Source organism: Anabrus simplex, chromosome 12 (genome assembly GCF_040414725.1).
Source record: "Anabrus simplex isolate iqAnaSimp1 chromosome 12, ASM4041472v1, whole genome shotgun sequence".
NCBI lineage: Eukaryota > Metazoa > Arthropoda > Insecta > Orthoptera > Tettigoniidae > Anabrus > Anabrus simplex.
In genome coordinates this window covers 91,950,460-91,971,630 of record NC_090276.1, presented here as the reverse complement: position 1 = coordinate 91,971,630, position 21,171 = coordinate 91,950,460, and the positions used below count along the sequence as shown (strand labels likewise).

Here is a 21,171-nt window from a genome sequence, read left to right as displayed (position 1 = left end):
CCACTTTGTCTTTAATTGTTAGTGCCTTTCGCTTGATCACTTTCCTCTGAGTTCCGCTCATTTTCACTTAAAATATTCGTACGTTGATATTACAAGTACAACTTACTTCACTTCACACTAATTACGACACTACACTATGCTTGGCAATCCATAGCTTAGGCTTACAAGAAGCAAAGACGTGTACTACAGTTCATTAGCATGTGCTTTCTATCTTCCTCACACCCCCCTACACCTGCTTCAAGGTTAATGGCAGCAAATGGGAAATCTGGCAACTTATTCTTAGAGATTCTTAGAACCTAGGCCTAAATCGCCCCTGCATTCCTACTGGTTGTCACGGCAACGGGTGTAGTTTCTGGCTGTTTCGCAAGTACCGCATGAACAAGCCAATATTGAGTTTATTCTCCTGCTTTAATCCTCTTCATGCCAAAGGTAATGAAGAAAAGAAAAGCAGGTTCGAAGTTGCAGAAATTAGTGCATGGGAAAGTATTGGGGTATTGCGTGCGAGTGATAAAGGCACAGTAGCAACACTAGCACATCTAAACGTAAACAGTTTCTTTCCCCGCGAGAATTTTATTTCATGTCTCCTCATCCTTGTGCTACGTTCTAATAATGCGATGTAATAATTACGAGTGACACGATAATACAATGTTTAGCTCGTATAAAGGTAAAAATAAAAATAACTTTCAATTTTATGCCGACACGTGGTATCGCAATGCCTCTGCGTCCGTGTATCAGGCCCCCTCTCACTAACACTCAGCTGGTTATCAACATTCGTTCAACTTCGTGGACGATCGGGATCTCTCGGCCGGCTGTTTGGCGGCATAATATTTGTCAGCTGACAAGTCGGCTGTTTCCTGCATAGAGTCGGGAAGTTTCTTTGTTTCATAATAGTTTATTCACCTAACTAATAATGGACACGGAAAATCTTATCAGTTTAGTTCCAAAACATAATTTCCTGTACTACAAGACCCATAAGCATTATTTCAACAACAACGTAAGAGAGAATGTCTGGAAGGAAATAAGCAAGGGAATGAAAAATCAAACAGATTAGAATATTCAATTTTGTGGTAGATTAGGCCTATATGGTACTTTATTTTGGAATTATTGTTGACCTTATTTCAGAATCATATTATCATGTTGGAGTCCATATACAATACGGTATGTCAGTACGATAATTGACATGGCTTGGAATGTACAGTATTTACCGTGAATACTTTTGTAAGTGGCATTCCCTACGGTTGTCGTTCATGTATTCCTAACAAACAGTGCGGTAATGCATAAGAAGCTGCTGTGTTGTGGACAAATACATTTTTCGGTTTTTATTAATGTTGAGGCCACCTCGATTAATGACTTCACCCTGTCGCGTCACACAACTTACTGCATTAAAGTTTTATCAAACCATCCATTGTGTGCTTTGTGTTTCCCGCGTAGAATCCCGTTCGATTCTATTCTGCTTGGTGTAAACGGTGGAGTGGAAATTATGACATGGGTTTGATTCAATTCCACAAGGTGACAGTGAGCATCTGGTGTTGGTGTTGTCATGTCATAGCGTGACGTCATATGGCCTTGGCAAGCCCGGAGAGGTTCCATGACAGGCACAGACGGTCTAACACAGGGTTCAACTTGCCCAGGGACTGGAGGGTTCTAACCATGAGCTGCTTTGAGCGGACGTTTTCTATCTTAAGGGGCTCTAAAATTTGAACTGTTTAACCGGGAAATATATTTACAACAGAACACTTTAAGTGGGATAAATATACAAATATCTTAATACAACCGATCAAGGGACCAAGAATATTGCACTTCTCAGGCGGGAAAACTTTTTATGCGGGAACTTCTTAACCGAGTTTCACTGTACACGAAATATATAAATGTCTTATACCAGAGGTACACTACATCAGAATACAGGCATGACGACAGGAACAGAACTCTCCAGGCAAATGATTACCTAACTTAACTTTCATCCTTACTGAGGGATCCCAACTCTCCACAAAATTATAAAATTAATACACAAAATCATTCTTTCATGTATTCTAGTGTCACAACCATTAAATAAGTGCAATTCACAAAACATCTATATCGCCATCAAGCTGCCTAATCTGAATTCAAGTTTTAACTTGCTCTATGTGTAATCCATTTAATTTCCAGAGATAACACAGGAGGAAACAAATTTACATAGTGCAAGTAATCCATTTGTGGGGTAAAATTAAATTATTAAAGTTGCAATCAGATGTCCTAACGAGGACATTTGTGACTAATAATAGTATAGGAGTGTCAATATCCAAAACCTGGCTAACTGGGGGGGGAAACAAACCACCATTCATACCAGCAAAATATCAGACCTCAGAATAAAGCATCACAAGCACAATGTACATCCATTATCTGTTAAATAATTACACATAATTACCAACTTCTTCTTCTTGTTCCATATCCTCATCAGATGTCAACTGTCATAAGGGCAATCTGATTCTTGTTCTCAGCAACTCGGCAAAGAGTAGGGGTACTGAGCCCATACCGTTCTTGTAGATTCCGTAGCCAAGATATTCTCCTTCTTCCCTACTTCTCCTTCATTTCGGATGATGTAGCCAAAGTACTCAAGTTTCTTCTTTTTGATTTTGTGCATGACCTCTAGCTCTTGGTTCAGGCGTTGGAGTACTGCCGACCCATGATATTCTGTGCAGTCGTCGGTAGCAACGCATGGTGGTGTTCTCTGTTGGGGCCCATATCTCAGTACCATAAAGCAAGACAGCGAATACATAACACGGAAGTAAACGGAGGCGGAGATTAATATTAAAGTCCCTGTTACAGAAGAGTTTGCTCATTCTCTTGACTGCAGTCCTTGCCTGATCAATCCAGGACCTACTCAGCCGAGATACTTAAGAGCATTGGACTTGCTCCACTGATGTGCCAGCTATTGTCTAGTTAACAGATTGAATGACATGTTTGTTTAATACCATTACTTTAGTCTTTTTTTTTATGTTCAAATGGGGACCTGCTGCAGCACTGTGTTTGACCACAGAGTTAAGTAATGTTTGTGGATCTTCAGCAATTGTAAGCAGAACAGTATCATCTCCATATCACAGATTATTTATTGTGATCCCATTAACAATGATGCTGTCCTGTTTTTCTTCCAGTGCTTCTGAAAATATCCTTTCAGAGTAGATATTGAACAGGAGTGGAGAATGAACACCGGCATTGCCTCCTTCCTTGCTTTATTTCAATAGTACAAGTGTTTGTGTTATTAACCTTTAATGATGTGGTCTGATTACAATACAAGTTGGATATCGCTACCATCCAGGCCAATATCATGTAGAATAAGCAGCAGTGTTTCACATGGCCAGAAGGTTTTTTGTAATCAGTAAAACACAACCTGCTTCCCGAGCAATGTCGCTCTGGTGCCAAAATCATTACAGAATCCAGACTCGGTGCTACCTATGTTTGATTCACATTTGCTGTATGTTCTCATATGTATTACAGTATTTTTAGGAAGATTTTGAGAACATGGGTCATAGGGCTTCATCCTCCTCCTTTCCCCTTATCCAGTTCCTGCCTGGTCGGGGGGCATTTATGTCACTTCTCCACCATCCCCTCTCCTTCCACCATTCCTCTTCCATCAGTTTGTCCCAGTCCAGGTTTCTTCTTCTTGCACTCCTCCTCAGAGATGCTAGAGAGGGAGGTGGAGTGGGTATTTACGTATCGCATAGTTAGAAAGTAAATTTGATATCAAAATGTGAGTTGAATCATAGTTTGTTGTGGATTGAGATTTACAGATATCAGTTCAAAAGGAAAGGCTGCCATCACTTCAACATTATTGCAGGATACGATCCTAACCAGAATAGTGCCACTCCATTCCTGAGTTCTCTTGAACAATTTCTCAGTCAGCCTAATAGTCCTAACAAGCTGTGTTTGTTCCTAGGTGATGTCAGTATTAATTCAGGGGGAATCTGATAACAATCATCATAATAAGAAAATTTAAAGGTGATAGCCTGGGAAAAAAAAGCAATGGGTTGCAAGACATAATTTTGGAAACAATTGATAAAATTGAGATTGGCCTATAATAACTTGGATTTAGTCTATTCATCATCATCGGTTTGCCCTTCCAGCGAGCCGGGTAGGGTGTTTGTAAAACGAGCGTCTTCCAAAGTTGCCTATTCAAAAAGATTTTGTTGTCCATGACAGATTCCCAATTCCATCCTCTTCTCCCTTAAACACAGGGATCACTTTAGCTATCTTTAGTTTATTGGGTATTATACCAGTAGTCAGGGACTCATTAATGATCTCTACGAGTAATTCTATTATAGGGTCCTTTGCTTTTTTTAATAGTGAGGTAGTAATGTCATCTATACTGCAGCTATTCATACGTTTAAGGTTAGATATGTTTGACTTAACTTCTGCTACATCAGTTGGGTACAGGTAAAGGTATTCAAGACTAGTAAATTCACTGAAAGACACAGTATTATTTTCAGGAATACTTAGAGCTAGGTTTTTGGCAATGTTAATAAAAAAGGAGTTGAATGAGTCACACAGAACCTGTTTATCAGTTATTACTTTGCCTTCAATTTCAAGCGGGGTACACGAGACATTCGTTACTTTTTTATTATGAATGATTTCGTTCATTAATTTCCATGTCTGTTTTGGATTGTTATTATGAGGTTTGAAAAGGTTTGAGTAGTAGTCATGTTTGAGTCTTTTTTTAAAGTTAGTTACTGTATTTCTATACCTGCAGTATTTTTGTCTCAGAAGCATGTTATTCTTGTGAGTAGGATGTTTGAGTTTTGCATGCAAACAGTCTCGTCTCTTTATAAGGGTAAAAAGATCATTAGTAACCCAAGGAATTTTCCTAGGTTTGTTTATGCCCTTTAATGCTGTATTGTGTTCATTAGGACAGCTCGTATAACTGTCCTTTTGTCATATTTGGTTAATGAATATATCATACAATATATCTATTTGGCATGGTATGTATCTGACTTGTATACACCAATGTTCTACTAGGTATTGCAGAAATATTAGAGTGAGGAGATGTTAGGTGAGTGTTTTGGTTTGGCCACAGCATGCCAAAAACTGAAATATTGTGGTCACTTAAGTCATTATTAATATTTGATACTGTATAGCATAATTCAGAATTATTCAGTGATATGTGGTCAAGCAAGGTGCTAACGGAGTCACTTATTCGGGTTGGATATGTTCTATTGCACTGAGCAAAACCACAGCAAGTTAGAAGATTGAGATACTTTCTTTTTAATTGGTCACTGGATAAAACATTAATTTTCAACGGGAGCTGATGATGACTCCAAGGGAGTCGAAACTGGTCTTCTTATAATTTTAATGTATTTTACAATGTGTTGAATGGTGGAACATCCCTCAAACTCTGTCTTATTAGTTAAATGTCAACACGGAAATGAAGATCATAACCTATGACATTTGTGACATTATGAGTTAGGTGGTCTCTGCCCACGTTGCCGGCATAGTACCATGGTATTCCTGATTAAAATAAAATTCTAGGAATATTTTCCTATTGGTATTTCTCTGGGCTGTTCATTCTCGTAACGTTATCTTTTCTTGTTAGTCTTCTCAGCGCAGTAAATTATTTCTTGTTTTTGCATTCACTCAAATAATGTGTAATTATTATTAAGCTGTACATTTTATTAATAAAAAAGTAACGAATGTCTCATGTACCCCGCTTGAAATTGAAGGCAAAGTAATAACTGATAAACAGGTTCTGTGTGACTCTTTCAACTCCTTTTTTATTAACATTACCAAAAACCTAGCTCTAAGTATTCCTGAAAATAATACTGTGTCTTTCAGTGAATTTACTAGTCTTGAATACCTTTACCTGTACCCAACTGATGTAGCAGAAGTTAAGTCAAACATATCTAACCTTAAAAGTATGAATAGCTGCAGTATAGATGACATTACTACCTCACTATTAAAAAAAAGCAAAGGACCCTTTAATAGAATTACTCGTAGAGATCATTAATGAGTCCCTGACTACTGGTATAATACCCAATAAACTAAAGATAGCTAAAGTGATCCCTGTGTTTAAGGGAGAAGAGGATAGAATTGGGAATCTGTCATGGACAACAAAATCTTTTTGAATAGGCAACTTTGGAAGACGCTCGTTTTACAAACACCCTAACCGGCTCGCTGGAAGGGCAAACCGATGATGATGAATAGACTAAATCCGAGTTATTATAGGCCAATCTCAATTTTATCAATTGTTTCCAAAATTATGGAAACAGTTGTGAAGAAAAGACTTTTGGCTTTTCTAAACAAAAATAATTTCTTCTATAAGGGGCAATATGGGTTCAGGCAGAGGTCTAGTACTGAAGTAGCTACTGTTGATCTCGTTACAATGTTACAATCCACCGTAGGCAACAACAACAACATTGCAGCAGGCTTATTCATTGATCTTACCAAAGCTTTTGATACTGTTGATCATAGTATTCTTTTAAGAAAATTAGAAAAGGCTGGAATTTGTGGTCTTGTGCTGAATTGGTTTCGAAATTACTTAACAGGACGAAAGCAACTTGTTACCGTGAATAATTACTCGAGCTCTGCCAAGTATGTAACCCATGGTGTCCCACAAGGTTCCATACTAGGTCCTATTTTATTTCTCATTTATATAAATGATATTTCTTCATGTAATCTAAATGGCTATATCACATTATACACTGATGACACCAATATCTTCTATACGGGCAAAAGTAAGGACACAGTTTTAGAAAACATGCAGCAGGACATACTCTCTTACACTGGTACCAGTGTAACAAATTGACAATTAATCTGCAGAAAACTAAATACATATTTATTTCAAAACAAAAAGTCCTTCACTCAAATAGTGATAAATTACTCATAAATGATACGGAAATAGAAAAAGTAAATAAAGTGAATTATCTTGGATTAATTATTGATGAGAACCTGACCTGGAATGACCATGTTGAATACATAACTTACAAAATCGCCCCAGTTGCTTTGTCAATCCTGTTGCATTGTTACTCACTTGTGGTACTAAATAGTTTAAGCATCTTAGTATAATTAAGGAACTATCAAATTTTTTAAATTATTATTATTATTATTATATATATATTTTTTTAATTACACTTTCTGTATTGATGTCTCTACTTTTACTGTTTAAGTCACCTGATTATATAATTGTAAGTATCAGAGTTTGTAGATCCGCCATTGAATATAATATTCTTTGTACAATTCCTCTGTATGAGCCTTTGGCTCGTTGGAATTAATCATATTTAATCCCCAAACACCTCCTCCTACAAATATACTATTCACTAGTACATAGCCACTTGCAGTACTTATGTGAAATTTGGTCACATTGTATAAAGTCTTCCCTGAATGAACTAATGGTGATACAGAACAGGGCAATAAGGAACATATTTAACTTACCATTAAACACCCCAGTAAAAGACTTGTACACTCAGACCAAAATTCCACCTCTCAGCATAATTACAGAGCTTAATTCTGTCATACTAATGTATAAAATAAAAAGAAACATAATATTTCACAACACTACTTTAATAACCAATTCAGACAACCACAGGTATCAAACTAGACATGCAGGTGATTTGGCCTTGTATCACATCCACTCTTCAAAATATGGGAAGAACAGTTGTAAATTCTCAGCTATTCAAGCATACAACAAACTTCCTGCTGACGTAAAAATTGCCCCTTCTTTAATAACTTTCAAACAAAAGGCAAAGGAAAATCTATGGAATAGATACTTCATAGGTGAAATGTAAATATAAATAGGTCATGTTTAAAACAAACACTTGCCCCGCTTTGTCAATCCTGTTGCATTGTTACTCACTTGTGGTACTAAATAGTTTAAGCATCTTAGTATAATTAAGGAACTATCAAATTTTTTAAATTATTATTATTATTATTATATATATATTTTTTTAATTACACTTTCTGTATTGATGTCTCTACTTTTACTGTTTAAGTCACCTGATTATATAATTGTAAGTATCAGAGTTTGTAGATCCGCCATTGAATATAATATTCTTTGTACAATTCCTCTGTATGAGCCTTTGGCTCGTTGGAATTAATTATTGAAATAAATATCTATCTATCTCATTAAATCAATCTGCCTTGTTCTAGATCTCCCTCTTGCTCTCTTTCCCTTGAACTTCATCTCCATCATCTGTTTTGGTATTCTTTTCTCCTCCATCATCTTTACATGTCCAAACCATCTTAGTTTATTCCTATCGGTTCTCTCATTTAGTTTTTCCATTCTGACCTCCTTTATCACATCTTTGTTTCTCAATCTGTCTTTCCTTGATTTTCTACCATACGTCTGAGGTATTTAATTTCACTGGCTTGAATTCCACTCTCCTTCCTACTTGTCATTGTCGAGGTCTTTGCCGCATAATTCAGTATGGGTGCATAATACATTTTGTATGCTATATCTGTACATTTCCTTAGTTCTTCCTTATTCCTGACAAGGTTTCTTACACTTTGGTAGAATGCATTGCCCTATTGTACTCTCTTGCTAATCTCCATGTCCAGCCTTGTATTCTGCATTAATTTACTTCCTAGGAATTTTAAACTATCAACAATTTCACAATGCCTTTCCCTTGTCTTTCTCCTCTTGATATCACCATGACTTTGCTTTTCTCTGCACTGATTTTCATACCATACTTTTCAGTTTCCTTGTTCAGTGAATCAGGTTTTTGCTTTTCGTTTCCCAAACCACAGTATCATCTGCAAATAGTAATAAATTTCCTTTCCCATTTCCTTATGCTTTCTATGTCTCCTTTACAATTTTGTCCATAACCATTAGAAACAAAAGAGGTGACAGCACGCTCTCTTACTTGAGTTTCATTTTGAAACCATTCCATCTTTCCAACAGGAGTCTGTATGCTGCTGATGCAGTTGTACATTGCTTGCATCATTTCTACAGTTTGTGTACCCAGTCTCTTTTTCAACCATGGTATCTCAAACCTTCTTCCTGGGAACACTACTGTATGCCTTTGTTAGATCTATGAATTTTATCATCATCGCCTTTCCATATTTCCAATTCTTTTCCATTAATTGCCTCATGTTGAAGATTGGACCCACGGTAAATCCTCCACTCTTCTGCTACCTTCCTTCTCATTCTCCTCTCTTCTATCCTTTCTAGTATTTTTGTCACTTGTGATAAAAGTGTGATTGCTCTATAGTTAATTACACATCTACCCCCCCCCTCCAAACATACATACATCATTATTATAGACTGTCGTGCCTTTCAGCGTTCAGTCTGCAAGCCTCTGTGGATTTTGTGGCTTCGTTTAGTTCTATACCTCTTATCTTTAAATCATTAAAAACTGAGTCTAACCATCATAGGCTTGGTCTCCCTCTACTTCTCTTATCCTCTGTTACAGAGCCCATTATCCTCCTCCCTCCGCCGCACATGGCCCCACCACCGAAGCTGGTTTATGCGTACAGGTTCATCCATCAAGTTCATTCCTAACTTAGCCTTTGTCTCCTCATTCCGAATACCCACCTGCCATTGTTCCCACCTATTTGTATGGGCAGTTGTTCTCGCTGCTTTCATGTCTGTTACTTCTAACTTATGGGACTCATATAGGCAGGGTTATGACCATACTTATTAGAAAATATTCAGTATCTCTGGAAGTATTTGAGGGATGTTCTTGAAATTTGGTCCATCTGTCCTTTATTATTGTGTGTTTCATATGATGCAAAGAAAGAAAAATGCAGTTGGTTTATTAATAGCTTTTCAAAATGTTGTTCATATTTTTCAAAATTCCTGTTTCCCAAATGTAAAAAAAAAAGAGGCAGTTTTTTCATTTGTCTTGAAACCGGAGATTTTCTTGTACAGGATGAAAACCTCCATGGGATTAACGTGTACAATTTACATAGATGTTTAGAAAAATTCAAATTTTAATTTTTGTAAATGTAGGGTTTGTGTTTTTTGTTTGTAACCTCTTCATTTTTTTAATTGGTTAATCTTTAGGAATTGTCTCGTCTGAAGTTTTAAGTGGATCATGAGGTTTGAAATGTGAGGTCAGAATGGCTTGATTCTTTGTTTATTCATTGACCAGAGCTGTGTTGTGCTATTATGCCATGTCCACTATTCTCACTTCTTCACAAAAAAGCAAATATTAAAAATAATAACTTACTGGAAATGTTCGTATAAAAAGCAAGAGGTGTTATGTTTTCTTTGTGTTGCTCCCTCTTCCACACTCACCCATATTCCTAGGACTTCTGACTGCCTTTAGGTAATTTGAGATTACTGTTATTTTTTTAGTTGGTGCGCTAGATTCAAGCCGACTGAGTCGCCGTATCCGCAGACGGTCTCGGCATGTTGTTTCTGTGGCCCATAGGACACTGTTGCGGGACTGGACTGCCAATGATATGAGTTTGGAGCAAGTTTTAGAAAAAAGTGAATCAGAGCAGATGCATGCTGGTGAGATGACATGGCTGTTATAATCTTTTTTTCCAACCTAATTATTACTTATATTTACATGTTTTTACATCCACAGAAGAATTTAAAAGAGAACCTGATCTGAATAGTCCTTGTATCTTATCGCTATCACATTGATGGCGGTGTGTTGTTTTCGGAGTGTATTAATTAGGAACAAAGTAAAAAAATCTGTGATACCTGTACTCGTAGAAAGATTGTCGAAAGACTTCATAAGAGAACAAGAAAATATGACACCACTATCTTGGCCAGGTAATTCACCTGACCTGAATCCAGTTGTAAACTTGTTGATTTTGAAGATCAGAGACTTCATACAAAGTTCCAGTTGATGAAAGCCATTGTGAATACCTGGTATCATGCCTTGCAATTGCAACCCTACAACATCCATTGATTTCCATTCTAAAGAGATGTAAAGAAGTTGTGAGACCGAAAGGCTATGCGTTCAAGTACTGATAATGGCAGAAATACAGTGCTCTCATTTAGCGTTATGTTTACTAGCACTATACTTTTCAGTTTCAAACTGCATAGAAAACTTATTCTGCAAAGGAGTGATAATTTTGCAGGATACTAATCATCACCATCATAAATCAGCTCCAGTGTGGTGAATGAGCACTCTCCCTTCCTCCTGTCCACGTAAACACCTCATTCTTCAAGATATTATCACTCCAAACCTCGTCCTTCTAGGTCTTGTTTTATGTGGTCAAACCCTCTCTTCCTTGGTCGACCTCTTGGTCTCTTGCCATTTACGTCTTTTTTGAAACATATTTTGGCTGTACTCTGTGGGTCGATTTTCTTTAGGTTACTCAATCATCTTAACCCATCCGCTTACTTTACAAAGGTAAAATTAAGTGTATCCTCCTGATTCAATACATCATTATAATTCCATCATTAGATGGATTACTGTATAAATCTGTACTCGGAACCAAAAAATGGGCATTTAAAGTATGTTTTCATAAGAACTGTACACAGTTGCATTAACAGTTCAATATCCCTTGAATTAATGGCTGAGATCACACAAAACTTTCACAAAAATATTCACAAAGAATGATAACAATGCTATTTTGGTATATTATGGTGCAAAGTATGTGCAGAATGACATAAATTTAACATACTCGTTTGCCTCATTGCTCCTGCTTTGCCAGAAGCCTTCATTAATAAACTTATCAGAACTCTTTTTGCGTCAAATCAATGTTATCAAAAATGGAATTTGCCCCAGGAATTCCAATATAGATATCTTGGGTGCATCATTTCAAGTGATAACAGAATACAGCATGAGATTAACAACTGCATTCAAAAATCAGCTCAGTTTTACCATCAAGTTCGGAACTTCCTCTGGAACGAACAAGTTCCCTTAAGATCAAAGCAGATTCTATTCCAATCATACGTCACCCCCATAATAACATATGGCCTCGAAACCTGCACAACAACCCAACAAGTGGATAGCAAACTACAAGCCACAGAAATTAAGTTCCTACGAACTATGGTACAGAAGACAAAAAGGGACAGGGTAAGGAATGAAAGAATAAGGGAGGAAGCTGGTGTGTACCCATCCCTGAATGAAAAAGTGACAAGGGCCCGTTTGAAATGGTTTGGCCATGTCAAACGAATGGACAGTAGAAGGACAGCAAAACAATGGCTACACACAGTCTTGGATGGAAAACGACTGGTAGGAAGACCTAGGAAGAGATGGCTGGACCAAGTGAAAGAGGACATAGGAACAAGAGGAGTCAGCTGGGATGTCGTCTTGAGGGAAGAGTGGTACATGGACAGACAGAAGTGGAGAGTGCTCGTAAACCACACCCGGGCAGCTGGAGTGGAAAACTGATGATGATGATGATGATGATGAATTCCAATAAATTGCACTTTTTGTGGAATATTGGTTACTGGACAAGAAGTTTCCCATTTCCTCTCATCTCTTTTCTCCTTTATGTTACGATTTCTCAGGACGTCACTGCTCTCCATATTTATATTTGTTTCATCACTTGCATTTTTCACTCTCATCAATATGAATAGACTACTTATTTACATCGCTAGAATCGCTAAATGAACTTCCAATAGTGTTCTAATCTTCTTGACAGTCACTATTCAATAAAATAACTCCACTTCACACTTGGTTATACTTAGCTGCGCATGTGGCCATTTTCTCCAATTGAGTTATCACAAGTATAGCTGCATTGGATCTTCAAATATAACTGCTATTCCCCAAAACAAAACACGATAGATTTGTAAGAGTTTTGCTTCAAGCACCAAGCGCCATTGGCTGAATTTTATAATGGCGTACTTACATATATCATTGAATACAGTGCTCCTGTTCTGCATCAGGCCGCCGAGTCGTAGCTAGGTAAGCTGAGTGTCAGTGTGTTGATTCGACGGCTAGGTAAGCAAATTAGTTAATTTAGTTTCAATGCAGACCTCATTGAGTGACTGTTCCATCTGCACTTGATGTTGTATTTCCTCACTTCTTATCTTCTCCCTCCTCATTTTCTCTATCAGTGATCTTGAGATTTTTGTTTTCACAGCTTGAAGTATGCTGATCTCTCTTTAGGTTGGTGTGTAGGATTCTATGCTGTATGTGGTAATAGGCACAAAGAAGCTCTTGTAGATTAATAATTTTGACCTAAGGGACTTGTTTATCCTGTACAAGCTTTCTTACTAGATGATAAAACTGTGCTTCTTTCTGCAAATAATCTGTTGCCGCACTATCAAGGGTTTGGAACGGTTTGACCTTTTCCAGTTTTTTTTGTTCCATCCAGAGTGATATTTAGGTTTACTTATTTTAAAGCAAAACTGCTTAAATACAGTATTCCAGTCATTGCACTCTCTTGGTCTTCAGCTTCATTTTAATTCCATATCACTACATCATCTGCAAAGACCAGAGCATTGAATTCAGAGCTGTTGTTGAGTCGTTTAGCTCTTTCATTCTTTTATCCAGTATAGTAATGAATAAAGGTGGTGAACCGGGCGAGTTGGCCATGCGTGTAGAGGCGCGCGGCTGTGAGCTTGCATCCGGGAGATAGTAGGTTCGAATCCCACTATCGGCAGCCCTGAAAATGGTTTTCCGTGGTTTCCCATTTTCACACCAGGCAAATGCTGGGGCTGTACCTTAATTAAGGCCACGGCCGCTTCCTTCCAACTCCTAGGCCTATCCCATTGTCGCCATAAGACCTATCTGTGTCGGTGCGACGTAAAGCCCCTAGCAAAAAAAAAAAAAAAAAAAAAAGTGGTGAAATGTACTGCCTTTTTGTGCACCTCATCTAGTTACAAACCGTTCCAAATATCCATTGCCTAATTGGACATAACTCTGGCAGTGTTCACACAGCATTTTGACCTTCTTTAATAACACTCTTGATGCTTTCTTCTTATGGCATTGCTGTAATGATTGTGTTTGGATGTTATCATGAACCTGTTTTATGTCTAGGAGTACTTTCCCATTATCATGTCTACATCAAATATGGGAACTGTTGTCTCTTTATTTCTTCTAAGTCCATGCTGTTATTCTTCAAGCTGAGGTTAGTGTTTGCCGAACATGTCCTCACACATTATCGACAGTAAAAGCTGTACGATAAGTAAGTCAATCTTGTAGTCTTTTTCTGTAATTCTTAACATTATCTTGAGTCCATGTGACAGAAGGGTCTCCGTAGTTAGTAGATTTAGGATACTACTCATGCTTTCAAGAAATATGTAGAAATAAGTCAAAACTGGTTAGGACGTTTTTGTGGGGACCAAAAATAAAAAGTCATAAAGAGAGAACGTGCTAAAAAGTTTAAAACAATTTTGCTGTTAAATTTAAGGTTAGGTTTGAACTTAATAATAATTATATGAAAACACAGACACAAGTGTTTAAAATTATAATTAATGAAATTAATAAAGAAATAATACATTTTAAGAACACCAACATAGTAAAACTTAGAGGAAAAACGTTCTTAGAAACGCAAACTATACACGTCGCTGACAATTTATTACGTTGAAAGTTGTGACAAGAAAGTCCAACATCTGGGCAATTTGCACACGTTTCCTGTGTGGTTTAGCATCCTTTATGGATAAGAAAGAAATTCCACTTGTCAATACTGTTTATTGTAAATATAGACTTACATCAGTACCGGTTTCGACTCTATTTGATCATCAGCTGACAAATCATAATATTACATCTATTAGGCAATGGATTTGCCTGCTGCCATTTCTTGATGGATACAGTACTTTTGTATCCAACTCTTGGCACAGGCCAGAGTAAAGTGTAGCTTCCACCGAAGTCCCAGTCTCATCCATGGCTGTGACAATATGGAAGCTGCTGGGGTATGGGTGGTGCTGAGTAATGACATTCAGAGCACGACTAGTGCATCTGAGTGTTATGAAAGGTGTTGCTCATAGGGTCAGTCATGCTGCAATAGCACTTTCTGACCCAGTGAGGAAAGCAATGGCAAACTACCTCACTCCTCGTCTTGCCTAGTACGCCTCATTTTGGTGCTGCCATTGGTTTTTGCGGTTTCCTTATAACCGCATAACCTTTGGTGGTGCTATTTGAGGATCCAACCAGCCTCTGGGCTGATGACCTAACAGACAGACAGGCACTGGATTGTGTTACTTAAAAGATGTCATCCATTTGCACATACGGATGTCTAATGGGGATATGAGTTGGATGTTATCGTCATTTCGTTCGTGGTTACGCGAGATTAAATTGTTTTTGGGATTAAAATATGGTAATAAAAACTTAACCTAAGCTTAAAACTAATTGTACGTGCACATTAACACTAGAACGGCCGAACTTTCCTCATGCCTATAAAGGCCGCATGTGGTCATTTTGACCACTGCCGCTTACTGACATATGTAGCATCCAGGATCTGGAAAACATGCAAATGTTCAATAATTTATTTTAGAACAACATAGTTAACCACTGGGATGTACTGTATACAGATCAATCCATTGTTAAATGTTAATAATTGTTTATATTCTCTCACTTCTAAGAGGTAACAATGAAGTATTTTGGCGGACTTGCTGTTGAATGAATTTGTAAAAACCTATGATAAAAATAACTGTCTCTATTTGTTTACAAGCCTATTTAGCCACTTGACAAGCAATTTAAGCAAGTTACCTTACACGAACCTTTTCCACAGACTACTTCGTTGCACGAAGACCACGTGTCAGAGGTTTTGTTCTGTTTACAATTGGAGTTCACTTGACATTGTCGTCGCTTACTACTGGCACATTGAACCTGAATCTGAGGCTCAGGCTGAAGTGTAGGGAGTTCATTCAACCGGGATCTTTCTTCACAAAATAAGATCTTAGTTCTTGAATTAATTCAAGAATATAATCATGCCCAGAGATTCTCTGTCCCTAACTTCCTTGTAGACTATCCATGAATTTATTGCTGCTAGATCAAGTACGTTGTAAAATACATGTACAGGTCACCTTCGGCATCCACCTCTATTGGTGTATTTACGCGCCATTTGATCAGCTACATCCACACAATACTTAGTTCCGTTATAAAATTCAGTAGTACTAGGGAGCTTCTTGGTATCTTCACTGACTTGAACGCTCGGGTGTAGAGTGCTTAGCAGAAGCACATTCTTGTTCATTTTTCCTTGATATACTGTGAGAGTAGTGTGATCTTCCTTCTGAAGCACAAGAGTCTCGAACAGATTCATATGTATTGCTTTGATTGAATCCGGGATTTCCTTCCTCACTCGATTGTTTGTTCCAACAATACTAGTATTCTTCTCTTTCAGTCTCTCAGCCAACTTTACCGATGTAAAGAAGTTATCAGCGGTCACGTTACGTCCTTTCATGAGGTATAGGCCCATAAGTTTCATGACAACATTTTCAGGCAGTGACTCATTGGCAGTTCGCATTTCGTCTTTCCAATGATAAGGAAACCCATTGCACACATACTTAGAATCAACATCTACCAGTAGCGAGAATTTTATGCCAAATGTATCTGGCTTGTTGGCCATGTACTGTGTGAACCTGCACCGAGTTTTGCTAGGGAGGAATTGGTCATCAGCTGTGACATTCGCTCCTGGTTTATAGTACGCATAACAATTCTCAATAAATCTGTTCCAAATAGCCTACGCCAAAGCAAATTTATCTGTCTGCAAACGAGTGGATCTAGTTTTACAGAGATCAAAGCGCAAATAGCTTAGAATTTCTTTGAACCTGTTTCTTGCCATAGTGTTAGTAAAAACAGGGAGACCCCCATAAGGAAGACCACATATGATGTACAGCTAGACTAGTAAGGTTGTAAGCTCCATGTGCGTATAACATAGCAATAAAAGCATCTAATTCTTCCAAAGAAATAGACCAATTATTATCCATTGTCTGTCTACGAGCTTCGATCTCTGTGCACATCTTTATATGCTTCAACATGGATGCGTCAATGAATAAACGCCAGGCACTAACCCTGCTATTAGTCTCTGCGTTACGCTTAGCGTGCTGCCTCTTTTAGTAAATTCTGAGCAGTGATCCTTCCAGGGGGGTTCCCATTACTATTGATAACAATCCAAATAGTTGTTCCATCCTTACCACATAACTGATTCCCTGGTGCAAATGAAGGAGATTACCAGTTCATGGCGCCTCCCACCTCGTCCTCTTCCTCTTCGAACAGGTTGCCCGCTGCTAAGAGATCATCTTCTGCTGCAAGATTGATCACGGGTGGTTGAAGGAGTAACTGCGTCTATCGTAGGTGCGAAGTCCACGGTGTGCATATTTTTATTAGCCGAATCAATATTATCACTATGTAACATATTATCACACTGTTGACGTATAAAATGCTCATCGTCACTCATAGCGTCTATATCTGATGATGTATCTTCGTCACTTGATTCGCCTTCTCCTAGCTTTTCACGTTGTGCTAATAATTGAAAAGGAGTTTTTGCCGCCGAGCCATTATTACGCACTATACGGCACAAGGGATAGGCACTAACTCGTCCACTCGCGACCACTACTAGAGGCATACTATTTAGTTACAACGTACGCCCCTATAAAATTGTAAATTATCACAGGAAGCAAGCAGTGAGCAGAATAGAGCTCTCCGTATCAAGGAAGTGAAACGGTCAAAATGACCGCTTATGGCCTTCCTAGGTATAATGGACAATATTGGTGTTCCCTTATCATCTACGGATGTAATTTTAGGCGTGAATGTGCATAACCCTAAAAGATTAAAAGTCACAAAAGCACAAACTCGTGCGTGAAAAAATACGAGCGTGGAAATACCTTGAAATTCGCTAATGGTCAAAATGACCGTTCTGGCCGTTCTAGTGTTAAACACATTAAAAACACTGAAAACATGTATATAAAACACTGGTGAATTTAAAATTTCATGTCTTGCGTATTCCTTCTTCAGACTTCCTCGTTAGGGTCTTGTGCGCCTATGTTTATGTTGCTTGATTTTGAGCTCGTAACAGTGGTGTAGGTTCTTGAGAATGTTCTATTTGACTAAAATATGTCTTCATGTATGCTTGTAATGAAAACCCAAGTCATTAAATGGTCCAATATTGTGGATAGAGATAATGTGTGGCTCCGCTGTAAATTTGTTTTCAAAAGTTAGAAGCAGATGTTGAAGTCTTGGTTTTTTTGGATATGGTTGAATATAGATTTTTAGTGGTAACTTCTTCCTTGTCTGTATTTGTGTACCGGTGCTGTAGTTATGTGTGAAAGATAAACTGAGGAATGCCTGAATTTGTGTGCGAGAGTGAATTTGTACTTGCTGCTGTTGTTGTTGTGGTTGGGTGACGTTCTGTTTGGGAGCTTGTTGTGTACTGTTACGTGTTCTCTTTGGACTTATGTTCGCTGTAGTGAGGGGTATGGATGGAGGAGTAGGGGGAGTGGCTATTGTGGGGGTAAGGGTGGAGCCGGTCTTGCCGTTCGTTGGTTTATTGGAGCATGCTATGTTCTGTTTATTTACTATTTTGAGGTAATCATTTTTTAGGGCGGGAATAACTTTGTTGAACATGATATTGGTTTTCTCCGTAATGTCATTTATATTGTAATTAGGATTAGCTATTGGTCTACAGAAATAGAGAAATCTTCAGTTATGTTAAGCAGGGGGCCCTTAGAATTTATATTTAGTCATCATTATCTAAAGGCTTCGCCTTGTCGCTGCAACCATTGATCTCTTCTCTCTACGATCCTTTTCATCTCTCCATAACCTTGGCATCCCATCATCTCAACTACCTCTTCAATGATCTTCTTCCTTGGTTTCCCTCTGCTTTTCTTTCCCATCACCTTGCCTTCGAACAAGTTCTTTATGAAGTTATTATGCCGGAGAATGTGACCGAAAACTGACTCTTTTCTCCTTTTTATCGTTGTTATTAAATGTCTCTGGGTGTTTATTTCTCTAAGCACTGCTTCATTAATTTTCTTCTCAATCCAGCTAGTTCTTGTCATCTTCCTCCATAGCCACATTTCCACTGCCTCTAGTCGTTTCACGTCCTCCTTCAAGAGAGTCCATCCTTCACAGCCGTATAGCAGCGCACTCCAAATGAACGTTTTGATAAATAATTTCTTTTGTTCAGTATTTAAGGATTTATTAGTCAAGAGCTGCTTCTTCTCCTCAAAGGCTTTCTTACACAGGGAAATCCTTCTTTTTATTTCCACAGTGCATCTGTTGTCATCGGTAATAACTGATACTAGGTAGCAGAACTTGTGCACCTGTTTTATTAAAATATTTCCAATTCTGAGCTGTGCCTCTGGCTTCATTTTAGATTTGCTTACAACTATAACATTAGTTTTATTTACATTAATGTTAAGTTGGAAATCTTTTAAGATGGATGTTAATTTGTTGAGCATGATCTGCATGTTCTTCTCATTGTCAGCCAGAAGTGCAATATCGTCGGCAAATCTAATACAGTGTACAGTTGTTCCATTTATTTTAATGCCTGGTGTTTTGGATTTAAAAATTTTCATGGCCTCTTCATTGTACAGATTAAATAAAAATGGTGATAAGGAACACCCCTGTCTTACTCCTTTCCTAATTCTCACCTTGCATACTTTATCATTACTTTCGATGTTTATTCTTTGATTGATGTAGAGGTTAAGTATTGCTTTTCTGTCTTTCCAGTCCAAATGAATGTCCTTCATAATTTTGAACAGTCTTTTCCACTGAACATTGTCAAAAGCTTTTTTTCAGGTCTACAAAAGCTATACAGTGGAATCTCAACTCTCCGTTTTTGGAGGGACCACCGAAAAAAAATGTACAACACGGGAAAATGGAAAATCCGGGAATGAACCATGAATAATTTGGCTAAACATCACAAAAAAAAAAAAAGTATACTTAAAATCTTACAAACACCCCTAAACCAAACTATAGCCCCAATGGGCCTTCCGCCTACCAAGCGATCGCTGCTCGGTCCGAACGCCTGCAGATTACGAGGTGACGCATGGTCAGTGTGACGAATCCTCTCGGCCGTTATTCCTACCTCTCTAGACCGGGATCGCCATCTCACCATTAAATAGCGCCTCAGTGAACCTGGAACCAGCCCTCATATCCAGGTAAAAGTATCTGACCTGGCCGGGAATCGAACCTGGGTCCTCCGGGTGAGAGGCAGGCAAGTTCGACCACGGGGCCGGCTTCAAACATTAATTACCGGTACGCGACTTAAAAGTCTCGAAACTTTACATTCAGTTTTACCGGGGATAGATAGATAGATAAGAAATGGGTGAGCCCTGTTTTCGCAGAGCTCCACACGTAGGTCTATGAAGACCCTTTGTGCCCCTTGAACGGGTTTGCCTAGTCCAGACCTAGTGCTCCTATAAAGGATACCAGTGTCCGGATTTTGGCGTTCCTGATGTCCTCCAGGCTCACAAAATGTGAGCCCAGGTATCGATGTCTAGTGCCTGCAAAAGCCTCGCACTGACATAACACATGCGCGGAGGTCTCCTCCTCCTTACCGCATCTTCTACACATCGGATCCTGGGTGATTTTCATGATGTGTAGGTGTCTCTGTAAGGTATTGTGGCCTGTTAACAGTCCAACTACCATTCTCATTCTGGTCCTATTCAAATTCATTAGGACCTTTTTATAGCTTTGACTAGGCCCTTTGATAAGTTCACGTGCCTGTCTTGCTATGGTTAACCTCTTCCAAATATCTAGGTGAGACTGGTTTATCCATTGGGATATTGCCAGTCTCACACTTCGGAGTGACACTCCCAGGAAGGGCTCAGGTCCTGTGAAGGAACCCATTGAGCCCTGTTTCGCTAGTTTGTCAGCTTCTTCATTTCCGCTGATTCCTGTGTGCCCAGGAACCCATAATAAGGTAACTGAGCTAAGCTCACACAGCTGATCTAACATCCTTTGGCATTCCCAAACCAGTTTTGATGTTGTTTTAACTGCACATAGTGCTTTTAACGCTGCCTGGCTATCACTACATATAGTGATGTGTCTTCTGTGTCCAGGCATTTTCCATATATTTAAAGCACAGGCTAGTATTGCGTATACTTCAGCCTGGAAAACAGTAGCATATTTACCCATAGGAAGGGAGAGCCTTGTCTTAGGCCCCCAGACCCCGGCGCCTGTGCCCGCCTCCGTCCGCGAGCCATCTGTGTACCATGTACGGCCCCCAGACTTAAGACGGGCCCCAGCGTCCGCGGCCCACTCCTCCCTTGTGGGTATCACCACTGTGAATTTATAATTCAAATTAAAGCTAGGCTTCATCAGATCCCCGATCATCATTGTCATAGGGCAAGTCTGGTGAAGCCTTGTAAGAATAGAGGCATGACCTCTATTCGGGTTTTTGAAGGACCAT

General features: G+C 38.6%; 1 protein-coding gene across 5 annotated transcripts in view; it reads left to right on the top strand.

The window, feature by feature from the left end:
• Haspin (haspin) overlaps window positions 1-21,171 on the top strand; it is a 369,818-nt gene that overhangs the window by 154,154 nt on the left and 194,493 nt on the right. For 4 of the 5 annotated variants that reach the window (XM_068229912.1, XM_067156416.2, XM_067156420.2 and 1 more), the window contains one exon: window positions 10,262-10,420. The exons of the other annotated variant lie outside the window; for it this stretch is intronic. In XM_068229912.1, coding sequence (XP_068086013.1) covers window positions 10,262-10,420 — 159 coding nt within the window. The remainder of the gene's footprint in view (window positions 1-10,261; window positions 10,421-21,171) is intronic. 5 annotated transcript variants of the gene reach the window in all.